General features: G+C 46.1%; 2 protein-coding genes across 4 annotated transcripts in view; one reads left to right on the forward strand and one right to left on the reverse strand.

Moving 5' to 3' along the window:
• The window catches only part of DTD1 (D-aminoacyl-tRNA deacylase 1), a 135,204-nt gene that overhangs the window by 67,081 nt on the left and 55,558 nt on the right, over positions 1-12,565 (forward strand). For 2 of the 3 annotated variants that reach the window (XM_070381139.1, XM_070381140.1), the window contains exon 5: positions 373-540. In XM_070381139.1, the coding sequence (XP_070237240.1) occupies positions 373-525 (153 nt within the window). In that variant the 3' untranslated portion in view covers positions 526-540. Of the gene's footprint in view, positions 1-372; positions 541-11,891; positions 12,451-12,565 lie in introns of those variants that run through there. The other variant, XM_070381138.1, reaches the window with a different exon arrangement.
• On the reverse strand, positions 2,775-3,817 carry LOC102280541 (large ribosomal subunit protein uL18). The gene has a single exon (XM_005889031.3). It carries the CDS (start codon positions 3,744-3,746, stop codon positions 2,853-2,855), a length of 894 nt encoding a protein of 297 aa, XP_005889093.2. The 5' UTR covers positions 3,747-3,817; the 3' UTR covers positions 2,775-2,852.

Consider the following 12,565-nt stretch of genomic DNA (forward strand, 5'->3'; position numbering starts at 1 on the left):
CAGGAAGACAACCTGCCCATGAGAAAAAGCTATAGAGCCATGAAAGAAAAAAATAGCTAAACTATAAACTAGACTAAAAGCCTTTCCTGCTCAGCCTGTCAGAGCAGCCTATGAGTGGACCCTTCCCACAGACCCCGGGACAGGCTGAGCTATGGGGAGGGTCTGACGGAGATCACACGTCTGATGCATCTGGTGTCAGATGGATAGACAGTGGGTATGGTATCTGGTGTGTCAGAGCCAATGCGATACCCCACATTATCAGACAGAAATCGTTGTCCGTGGTTGCTGCCTGTGAGGTCATTGGTGTTTTGGACATACAGGCATGAGTTTACATTTGTAAAATAATTCTTTCTTTCTTTTTTTAACAACCAGCTGTCAAAGCTTGAAAAGCAGCAGCAGAGGAAAGAAAAAACCAGAGCCAAAGGGCCTTCTGAGTCAAGCAAGGAGAGAAGTGCTCCCCGCAAGGAAGACCGCAGTGCCAGCAGTGGGGCCGAGGGGGACGTGTCCTCAGAGCGGGAGCCGTAGGTGGGCTGGATGCAGGTAGGGTGGCCTCCTCGAGCTACGTGGTCTTCTTATGTGGGGGCACTGGTCAAGGATGGAGGATGGGACGGCTTGGGGCAGTTTACTTTATGGACGTTCGCTTGTGGTCGCCTTAAATCCTGCTGCCCTCCAGGATGGAAAGAAGAGCTGAGATGCACCTGCATCAGCTGACCGCTGCGGTTCTTAATGCTACTAGAGTGTTCCAGACTTGAGCTCCCACTTCCACACTTTCCTCTTGGGAGCTGTGTGTTGGGGGGACTTGCAGCTGGCACTCTGTGCAGCCTCTCACCTGTTGTCCTTCACTGCACCCTCCTGGCGCTGCCCACTCATGTTCCAGGGGGTTCCCTGTAGTTTTGGGTCCAACTCCCTGCCTAAAGGTCATGGGGTCGATGTCTCTGCTGCCTGATGGCCCTTGGCTTAGCTTAATTCCCTGTGAACACATCACTTGCCAGCATTCACTGGTGCAGGGAGAAGCATGGGAACCGTCCAGCCACATGTCAGCCGGCACACTGGCGTGGGGGTGTGGAGGGATGCGGGCGAGACTCCAGGGAATGAGGGATTGAGGGGCAGGACCTTGAGGGGCCAGTGGAAACGGGGCGAAGGGGGCAAGGGCATGGAGCTGCCCAGCTGAGAGGAGAGCAGGTGTGCGTGTTGGGATGACCTGGACAGGTGGGCACAGGCAGAGGCTGGAGAGTGGGCACATCGACTGCTATCCGGATGCTTGTCTGAGGCAGGGGCCCAGAACAGTCCAGGCCGTGGTGAGTCTGGTGGGCGGGTCTGAGCCACCTGGGTTCTGTCCTGGGGTCCCGGGGGGGCTCTGAGAGCTGTCAGATGCACAAGGGACACAGGTTCCAGTTTAGAAAGGTGAGCCAACAGCCCTAGGGAGCGGGCTGGAGGGCACAGGCCAGTGGGGAGGCAGCTGCAGAATGCACGGGATCAAGAGCTGGTGTGCAGTTCAGAGCCTTTGGCCTGTGAACTGTGGTTCAGATCAAGTCCGCCTGTGGGTTAGGGTTAGGGTTAGGGAACCCTAACCCTAACCCTGGGAACCCTAACCCTAACCCTGGAGATGCCACATAGTGAGAGAACACCTGGGACGTGGCTTCTGCCTCTGGAGTGGGGTGCCTGGGGTCTTCCTGTGGGATGTCTGTTAGGATGCTCGCTGCCAGCACGGAGACAGTGAGCTGAGCCCGCAGGTGTGGCCAGGCGCGGTGGAGCCAGCTTGCAGACAGGCAGGACGCAGATCTCGGAAGAGGTGGGGTTGCTAAGCCATGTTGTGAGGGGGCCATGTGGGATGGTCAGTCCTGTAGGTCCTGTTGACTTGGCCCAGGCTCCGTGTTTTGTCAGAGTGTCACTATGGGGAGGTGACAGCCATGTCCACTGATCTGGGCTCAACGTGTGTCACACACTCATGTGAACATGAAGCCAAAGTTGGAAGGGAGTCCCTTCATGCTCGGCCTCCTTTGTCATCATCACAAACCCCACCTTGTTCTGGATCTTGATGCTCTGACCTAAAGCCACTGATTTTTATTCATGAACTGAAGCAGTTGGTATGAGTTTTGTTGTTGTTCAGTCACCCAGTCGTGTCTAGCTCTTTGCGACCCCTATGGACTGCAGCATGCCAGGCTTCCCTGTCCTTCATTATCTCCTGGAGCTTGCTCAAACTCATGTCCATTGAGTCGGTGATGCCATTCAACCATCTCATCCTCTGTCGTCCCTTTCTCCTCCTGCCTTCACTGTTTCCCAGCATCAGGGTCTTCTCCAGTGAGTCAGTTCTTCACATCAGGTGGCCAAAGTATTGGAGCTTCAGCTTCGGCATCAGTCCTTCCAATGAATATTCAGAGTTGATTTTCTTTAGGATTGATTGGTTTGATCTCTTGCAGTCCAAGGGACTCTGAAGAGTTTTCTCCAACACCACAGTTCAAAAGCACCATTTCTTCAGCACTCAGTCTTTTTTATGGTACTCTCGTATCCGTACATGACCACTGGAAAAACCATAGCTTTGACTGTATAGACCTTTGTTGGCGAAGTAATGTCTCTGCTTTTTAATATGCTGTCTAGGTTTGTCATAGCTTTTCTTCTTTAAAAAACACATAGCAAGGAGCAAGTGTTTTTTAATTTCATGGCTGCAGTCACCATCTGCAGTGATTTTGAAGCCCAAGAAAATAAAATCTAGACACTGCTTCCACTTTTTCCCTTCTATTTGCCACGAAGTGATGGGACCGGATGCTATGATCTTTGTTTTTTTTTTTTTGCTTGTTCAATAAGTTTATTATTCTTATCTGAAAAATCTTGATAGAAAATTGTAGTTTGGTTTAACTCTCAGCAGCTCGTTCCTGAGCTCTAAGGAAGCTTGCCTTCTTCTGAGCTACCTGATCTTTCTTCTGGGCAAGTGACATTTTGGGACGGTTCCACCTCTTCTTTTTAACTTCTTTCTTAGGCTTCTTCTCATACACTGGATTCTCTCGTATTGCAGCATGAGCTTTCTTATACATCTCCTCCATCATGTCTGGAGTTACGTTGTTCTTTATGTACTGAGAGAATTGTTTCTTGTAAGCATCTTCATCTTCCTCAATCAGGTAGCGCATGTAATCTGCAACGTTTTGCCCCATGATGTGCTTTCGGTGTACCTCAGCACTGAATTCTTTGCTTTCTGAATCATAACCAGGGAACCGTTTGGTACTGTGAGGGATAGACAAGCCTCCATCGACAGCTCCCTTTAGGGCCCCAAAAACTTTATTCCCGGTAGTAGTTCTGGCAAGTCCTGCATCCAGGTAACAGGTGAAGGCACCAGGTTGACCATCGATGCTTTCCACATTGTATTCATCTCCAGTCACCTCGACTTGCCCTTCATAAATTTTGTCCATACCAAACCTATTAAGAAGCCTGCGGGCCAGCAGCAGGCCAGTACAATATGCCGCAGCATAATTTGTCAGGCCAACCTTCACACCATATTTTGGGAGTTCGTGAGCATAAGCTGCACCAACTATCATATCTCCTTCTATATGGGCATAAGCAATCTGACAAATGATATCTCTGTTCGTTACACGAACAATCATTCTGTATTTAGGTGTGTGGTACTTATTTTTATCTTGGATTACCAATCGTTTCCGAGCATAGTAGTCAGTTTTGCCCTCTTGCCTTCTTCTGAATTTCACTTGGTATCTCTTGAAGTAGGCCTTGTTCTTGACAACTTTAACAAACCCCATCCTGCGGATCAGAACCCAGACTCCGCGGCTTGCCACAGAGCTGCAGAACCAGCACGGCTCCAGGGGGGAAAGAGCTATGATCTTTGTTTTTTGAATGCTGTGTTTTAAGCCACCTTTTTCACTGTCCTCAGAAGGGAGTCTTCTGAACCTGAAATTTGGTGTATAAGTCATGTTTGGTATTCATGAACACACATTTAACCTTTTATGTGGCATATATGTGTAAAAGTTCCATTCCCACCTCTTCCAAGACCTGCTGAGGACTTGATCATCATTGATATAGTCAGTTCTGTCGTCAGAAATACCGTTACCACCTCTGACTTACAGTCCGTCCAGAAATCCTAAATCCGGGGGTGACGGGCCACATAAAGGCAGTGTGCAGGGCGGCTCTTGAAGTTAGTTTTCTGATTATGCTAATTAAGTGAGTCCAGCCGTGACTCAGAACTTCATCAGGTTCTTACCTGCATCCTACCAGTTTCTGTGTGACAGTGAGTGAGTTATGTCGTTTCTGCTTCCTTAGTTTTTCTTCTGTGAACTAAGTGAGTGGAGTTCAGTGATGGTGGAAAAGGCAGGCAGGTCACCACGCCCAGCGGACGGGGTGGATGGGGACCCCGTGTGGGTGAGACTGCTGTGCAGGGTGCCTCCAGGTCCCCTCGGCAAGACGTGGCCACCAAGACGTGGCAGAGCCGCTGAGGGGCCGTCTCGCCTGCCCTGGGAAGGTGCAAAGGAGCTGCATTGGGTCCCCTGGGCCGACCGCGGGTCTCAGTGGAGGGGAGGTGAGCCCCAGAGGCTGAGTGGTCAGCTGCGTCCAGGCAGCGAGGTGTCTCACGGCCTCAGCCCTTGACGAGCACTGACAGGCCTCGCAGGTTTCAGCTGTGACTTCCGTCAGGTGTCTGGGTGAGCCTTGAGGGATCTGTGGTGCTAGAGACCGAGGTGTGGCCAAGTTGGCCAGGGTCCCTCAGGACCACGTGTGGGGCCCAGGTGCTGGCACCGTAGGAGACAGACTCACTGAGCCTTGAGGATCCAGCCGCTGCTGCTTATGGGCTGGAGGCTCTTGAGGCAGTGTAGATGGGTCCATGAAGATGTCAAAGCCACATTTATATGAATATAACTGCAGCCGCTGGGTTTTGGACCAGGGGCCTGAAGTGAAACCTCCTTTCCTGACTGTTTAAGATGGGGGGTCCAGCTGTAGTTATTCACACCGAGATGGCGGCAGAGACTCTGTGGCTGGTGCAGGTGTAAATTGAGGAGGGGTCCTCTGAGACACCCACACCAGGCGAAGACCAGGGGACGCTTCCAGATTTGTAGACCCTACAGGGGTCTCCACAGGTCTATTAGGGGTTTGAGGCCTGTGGACCTGTGCTGCCCTTCTGCCGAAATGTGTCCTCCCAGCCGCTCCTCCCAGAGCTACCACCCAGTGTCCAGAAGTCTGTAAGAGCAGACAGGTGGTGACAGATAGAAGGTGACCTTGCCATCTACCTTGCTCTACAGGAAAACAGTCCCCCCACCTCCCCACAATGAGGGGAGCTGTGGTTTTCATTTGATATGGGTTTCATTTACTTTTCTTTAAAAACAAGTGCCCTCAGGAGCATCACAGGCCTGAAGGGGAGCAGCTCTGAATTTCTGAGGCTTGAGAGAGAAAAAAAAAGCAAGAGAAGATGGAGTGAGAGGCTGCAGGATCTTGGGCAAGTGTTTCTTTGAAAATGAGCCCAAACCCCCTTGGTTCAGAGGACATTCCCAGGGTGTCACCATCTCTCTGTTATACAGCAGACATTCCTTATCTTACCAAATGGACATGAAACTGCTAAAATCAGCTCCTCTTTTGTCCTCCATCCCATTCCTCAGGCTCCTCACTGTGCTAGGAGGATCCAAGGTTTCCTGTGAGGCCGCAGCTCAGTTACCCTCTTTCTGGCCCATGGCTAAAGGCATCAGGGCTGCTGCCTATGAAATAGAGTGTGGTTTCCACTTGGGACCACAGGCTGCAGTGTTCCCTTGTTTGAGCATCGACCAAGCTGCCACTGGGAGGGTGTGAGAGAGGCACTCCCGACCAATACCCGCATTTCTGTCCTGAGGTTTCAGCCCTCGAAACCAAACAAGGAAAGTGTTTTGGATGCTGCCATCCGTGTGCTTTTCCAACTTAACCTTTGTCTGCATAGTGAGACGAGTCCTGGCAGAGCACGTTTCTTTCTAAGGTGCTAGAGCAGTTGTGTGTGTGTGTGTGTGTGTGTGTGTGCTCTGTAGAAGGCTATCTCGTCACTTTTTGCTGCTGTTTCCCTGGTGAAGGTGGGATCTCTCATTCCTGAACTTTACTTTGCTTCCCTGTGTCAGTATTCTTGTCACTTTTTCCATCCCTGTGCTGGTGTTTCATGGTATAAGACACTCTGTGCCTGCGATAGTGTTTTTATTTTATTATTTTTTTTAACTTTAAACAACCTTTTTCCAGTGGTTTCCTAGAGTTTGCAGTCTACATTTTTCACTAATCTGAGCCCATCCTCAAACAGCGTGGCCACCTTATTTGTGCAGGTGCCTCATGGAAGCGGGTCCCAGACCTGGTGATGCTGTGTCACTCATGTCACCTTCCGTGTGTCCCACAGCCCAGTGCATTGTTACCTATTATTACCTTATAAAGACTTTTTTTTTTTTTTTTTTTTTTTTTTAGATGAACCAAGAATAAGAAAAAGAACTGATCTGGGGACTTCTCTGGTAGCCCACTGGGTAGGGCTCTGTGCTTCCACTGCAGGGGGCATGGGCTCCATCCCTGGTCAGGGGATACACTTCCTTTCATTATGTGAATTCAAGTTTCTGACCTGTGTCGTGTTCCTCTTGCCTGAGAACTTCCTTGAGCGTTTCTTGTGGATCAAACCAAGCCTTCATTTCCCTTTCACTTTTGAAGGATAGTTTTGTTGGTATAGAATTCTAGATTGGTGGTGGTTTTCTCGCTTGAACATTTTAGATATCTCATTCCACTCTTTCCTTGCTAGCGTAGTCTCTCCTGAGAAGTCCTGTGTAACTCACAGCCTTGTTCTGCTGCAGGTAACGTGTGCCTCTCCTCCCACTCTGCACACAGCTTCTTTCAAGATTTTCTCTTTGTTTTTTGCAGTTTGCTTATGATCTGCCCCAGTGCGGTTCTTGATGGGTATGCTCTGAGCTTCCTGGGTCTGTGATTTGGTGTCTGGGCTGTTCTTGGCCATCATTACTTCTCTGCTCTTTCCACCTTCTCCTCCTGGAATTTGGTTTTGTGTATGTTATCCCTTGTGCAGTTTCCCCAAGGTTCTTGGACAGTGTGTTTCTTTCCCCCCACTCCTTTCTCTCTCTCTTGGAAGTTCAGTTTGGAAGTCTGTGTTGACCTTCTGCAAGCCCACTGACTTCTCCTGGGGCTGATGAGCCCACAGGAAGCTCTCTTCCTTTTCTTTTGATCCTTTCTGGAGCTTCTGTCTCTCTGCATACATTACCTGTCTTTTCTCGAGCGTTGTCTACTCTTCCCAGTAGAGCCCTTAACATATTAATTGTAGTTACTTTTCCTTATCTGACAATTCCAGCATCTTGTTTTAAATATCTAAGCCTCATTCTGATGATTGCTTTGGTTTCCTGAACTTCTGGAATCTATAAATGCATGTCTTTCAATTCATCTGGGAAATTTTAAGGAGTGTTTCTTCCAGCGTTATTTTCTGCCCTGTTTTCTCTCCTCTTGCTGGAAGGAGGTTATTGGTCCCAAACCACAAGTGTTGTTCTGGCCTTTGTTTTACAGGATGCAGATATTACACAGGAGCAGGCATATTATGTCACTTTACTGGCAAGGGGGTTGGATTTACTTCCTTGCACCTCAGTTGCCTTATTTATTAGAAACAAATCAGCAAGACTCTGACTGTAATAACGATTCTGCTTATTGCTCAAGTGCAGAGCTAAGCTTGCTGATAACCTGGAGTGTGCTAATATAGTAGACACTACTTGCCTGTGGATATTTAAATGCAAATTAATTAAAATTAAATATGTTTAATTTCCTTAGTCACAGTAGCCACATTTCAAGTGCTTAGTGGCTACGTGCAGCTGGTGGCTGCTACGCTGCGCAGAGCTGATAGACCACAGTCTGTCACTGCACAAAGTTCTTTTGGGTGGCATTAGCTTAGAGGGGGAGAAGGCAATGGCACCCCACTCCAGTACTCTTGCCTGGAAAATCCCATGGACGGAAGAGCCTGGTGCGCCGCAGTCCATGGGATCGCTAAGAGTCGGACACGACTGAGTGACTTCACTTTCACTTTTATGCATTGGAGAAGGAGATGGCAACCCACTCCAGTGTTCTTGCCTGGAGAATCCCAGAGATGGGGAGCCTGGTGGGCTGCCGTCTATGGGGTCGCACAGAGCTGGACATGGCTGAAGCGACTTAGCAGCAGCAGCTTGGAGGGATCAAACTAAGATTTTTGAGACCGTCATCTGAGCCACTGTGGGTGTGGTTAAATATGAACAAGTATGCATTAGAAATACGTGGGGTAGAATTTAAGGCAAAAAATAAAAACTAACTGCTGTCAGAGTTTGTTCCTTCCATGATCAAATGACATTAGTTTTATTTTTTCCCCTGCTTGGCTTATTAGTTGACACCAAGCTTTCCTTTCTCAGTTAGAAATGACACCATTGTCCCTATGTTCTCAGTGCCAAGCCAGGACCCACAGAACTCATGCATAGGAAGAATGTCTGCTCTGAGAGCGTGCCACAGGCCTTACTGGGGTCCCTAACATGCTAGACAGGCTGCATGAATCCTTCATTGATAACACTGACCTCCCAGTAGCTTATGTTTTTCATGGAACAGTCTGCTTTTTCTGTGTCAATGAGCTCATGTTAGTTTCCAGCCATGACCAGAACTAAATAAAAATAAATGAAACTAGGTTCTTTTGACAGTGGTTTGGAGAGCAGGTCTGTGGTGTGTATGTTCTGACTCTGGCAGTCACATCTTCTGGTTGCTCAAAAGGCTTAAAACCAGAAACAGATCAGCTGGAAGTCAGCATCTTTGAGAGACTCAGGGTTTATACAGGCTGTTGAAGGAGCCCTTGCTCCTGACCCTGGACTCTCTCCCACCCAACCAGCGTTTGAAGGCAGTGAAGAAGAACCACCCCAGCAGCTTCTTTCATAAGGTCTTGAAATAGTGGTGCCAAGTTATTAGACACTTTTTAATGCTTTTATGTTTTCTCTAAGCAGAAAATTCTATGGCTTTCTAAGTTTACAAAGTTGGAGACATACTGTAGGTATAATGTGACCTGTGTTTACCATCAAGCAGAATATCATGAGCACTTTCTGGATCGTTTATTCTTGTGTAGTAAACCATATCACTTTCATCTGCACATTGGATGCTTGAAGCATAAATTTATTATCACAGTTCATTAAAATGTAGAATATTTAATGGTAGGAAATGTAAAAGAATAATGTATTCAAACAGGATCCCAAAGCTCATTTTAGGTTCAAAAACAAAGGTTTTAATCTATGCCAAGAAGGTGGAGTTCCCCAAAGATGGGACATGGAAACTAGTTTCAGTATTTTAGTTACTGGTATTGCAGGTGAGAAAGGTGTTGAAAGGCCCTGGCTCTTAAGTTTGGGTTAATATCTTGATTGAAATATAGGAGCAAGTGGGTTACTTTTCTGGACTGTAAAATGGAAGTATTATGGTCTCTGGGAATTAAGTTACGTATTACCTTTGTGTTTTTTCAGATATCGGTTACAATGTAGTGCAGAACTGTGGCAGGTGGGTTTCAGAGCACGAGGGTAGACCTGGAGGAAATTTTTATTCCTCTTGTGTGTCCAGATAGACCTAAAGAACTTGGACAAGCTGCAGTTCAAACAAGCCTTCCTCATGTGGGCCTGTGAACTTCAGTGTCAAGCTGGGCTCTGGAATGGAAGGCTGATAATTCCATTGAGACATCTACTCATAATATGACTCTTTCCTAAGAGTGTGACCTGTGTTGAGTACATCTGCTGGAAGCATGTTTACAGATGTGGCATCTCCATGTGTAAACTACTGTGCTTTTGCTTTTACTGAAGTTCATCCAATTAATTTAGATCTGAGGGGATAGAAACTGCTCTGTTAAGTCTGGGATTTAGTTAAACTTGGATGACAAATCAAGAAGCAACAGTTAGAACCGGACATGGAACAACAGACTGGTTCCAAATCGGGAAAGGAGTACATCAAGGCTGTATATTGTCACCCTGCTTATTTAACTTATATGCAGAATACATGATGAGAAATGCCAGGCTGGATGAAGCACAAGCTGGAATCAAGATCGCTGGGAGAAATATCAATAACCTCAGATACACAGATGACACCACCCTTATGGCAGAAAGTGAAGAACTAAAGAGCCTCTTGATGAAAGTGAAAGAGGAGAGTGGAAAAGTTGGCTTAAAACTCAACATTCAGATATCTAAGATCATGGCATCCAGTCCCATCAGTTCATGGCAAATAGATGGGAAAACAATGGAAACAGTGTCAGACTTTATTTTTCTGGGGCTCCAGAATCACTGCAGATGGTGACTGCAGCCATGAAATTAAAAGACACTTGCTCCTTGGAAGAAAAGCTATGACCAACCTAAGCAGCATATTAAAAAGCAGAGACATTACTTTGTCAACAAAGGTCCATCTAGTCAAAGCTATAGTTTTTCCAGTAGTCATGTATGGTTATGAGAGTTGGACTATAAAGAAAATTTTATATAGTCTTCAGTGCTTTATAAAGAGCACCAAAGAATTGATGCTTTTGAACTGTGGTGTTGGAGAAGACTCTTGAGAGTCCCTTGGACTGCAAGGGGATCCAACCAGTCAATCCTAAAGGAAATCAGTCCTGAATATTCATTGGAAGGATTGATGCTGAAGCTGAAACTCCAATACTTTGGCCACCTGATGCAAAGAACTGACTTATAGGAAAAGACCCTGATGCTGGGAAAGATTGAAGGCAGGAGGAGAGGGGACAACAGAGGATGAAATGGCTGGATGGCATCATCAACTCAATGGACGTGAGTTTGAGAAAGCTCCAGAAGTTGGTGATGGACAGGGAGGCCTGGCGTGCTGCAATCCATGGGGTCACAAAGAGTCAGGCACAGCTGAGCGACTGAACTGAACTAAACTGGATGACAAATGGTTGCCATGTCAATCTTGGCATGACCATCTGGCTTTTGTTGTAGGCTCAGAATTGCAAAAGGAAATTCTAAGAATTGCCAAGGAAGACACTTGGGCATTCTATAGTAAAGAACCTACCCTCCTTTGAGCAATATAAAAAATAATCCCAAGAACAAGCATTTAGTTTGTACCCTGTTCGTATGCTTTCTTTAGGCTCCCAATCCCTCTGCCTCCCTCATTGTTAAAAGTATTTGGAAATGAGCCTTGTATTTTTTTCAAGAGATTTGTCCATTTTATCCATGTCTAATTTGTGGGCATAAAGTTGCAATATATCCTTTTCATTCTTTTAATGTCTGTAAAATGTTCTGCTGTTGCCTCTTTGATTCCTGATACTCGTAACTTGTTTCTTCTCTTTTTTTCTTGATAAGTCTAGCAAGAAGTATATTAGTTTTAGTCATCTTTTTAAAAAATTTTCTCTTTTGTTTTTCTGTTTGAAATTTCATTACTTCCTGCTCTTGTTATTCCCCTTCTCCTGCTTGTTTTGGGTTTACTTTGCTTTTATTCTTTTAATTCCTTAAGATGGAAACTCCAATTATTGACTTGAAAGCTTTCTTGTTTTCTAATGTAATAAGCATTTGATACTATGAATTTTCCTCTAATCACTGCTATAGATGAATATCACAAATTTTGATTGTTGTATTTTCACTCACTTTAAAATGTTTTCTGATTTGCCATGTGACTTCTCTTGGATACAAAGACCATTCAGAAGTATGTTGTTTAATTCCCAGATACTTGGTTGGTGTCTTTTTGAGCTCTAAGGATGAAGTTCTGCTAAATTGGCATCTCTTTGGTGAGAGGTATTAGCACTGATACATGACAGCACGGCACATTTCTCCCAGTAAGGTGAAAAAAAACACTGTCATTCTCTTGTTGTTGTATGAACTTGAAAGGATATCTCTAGCTGTTTTGTTATGCTTGGTCATGTATTTTAATATGATTTGAAAGCAAATTTTGGGACCTTTCTGAGTAATATGTCTTATCTTTGTTCTTTTTAGTGCATTATCATTGGGCAGAACTGGATCCTGAAAAATTCATGAAAGATGCTAGGCACCTGTACTACTTTAAAGACTTGGACCTGAATCCTGAAAAGGAAGATGGAAATAAGAAACTGGGAACATACAAAAACACACAAAAGACCACCAAAGGAGCGTTACCATTTTTTGTTGCTGCTGTGGCTTAATAGAGGAGATGGGTGCTGCCAGGATGGGGAAGGTGCCCCATGCACAGGGCAGCAAGGAACACACTCAAGGGTCCCCTCAGGAAGGCCACGTTGGTTCCTCTGATTCTCGGCTTGCTCTTGGAACAGGCTGGCCCGACAGCACTTGTCATCAAGTCCTCCTTTCACCCTGTGGTGTGTTTCTGAGTGTCCATGATGGGTCCCAAATGCGGTCACACTGTCCATGTTTTTCCAAACACTGGCTAGGCCAGGGCTCATGTTAGGGTATAAAGAGAACATTCGTCCATGATAATACATTATGTGAGACCTTTGCATCTTATAAATTTTCTCTTTTTTTCTAAAAAGAAATAAACTCCAAAGCTCAACAAACCACTTTATTCTTAGCCAAATTCTGCTATGTTTCTTCTTAAGGATTGTGTTTATAGAAATATGACGTGTCTGACCCTTCTGCATATACATACACATCTTTCCAGATAACCCTTTTGCAGGGGG

The sequence above is a fragment of the Bos mutus genome, chromosome 13 (assembly GCF_027580195.1).
Source record: "Bos mutus isolate GX-2022 chromosome 13, NWIPB_WYAK_1.1, whole genome shotgun sequence".
Classification (NCBI taxonomy): Eukaryota; Metazoa; Chordata; class Mammalia; order Artiodactyla; family Bovidae; genus Bos; species Bos mutus.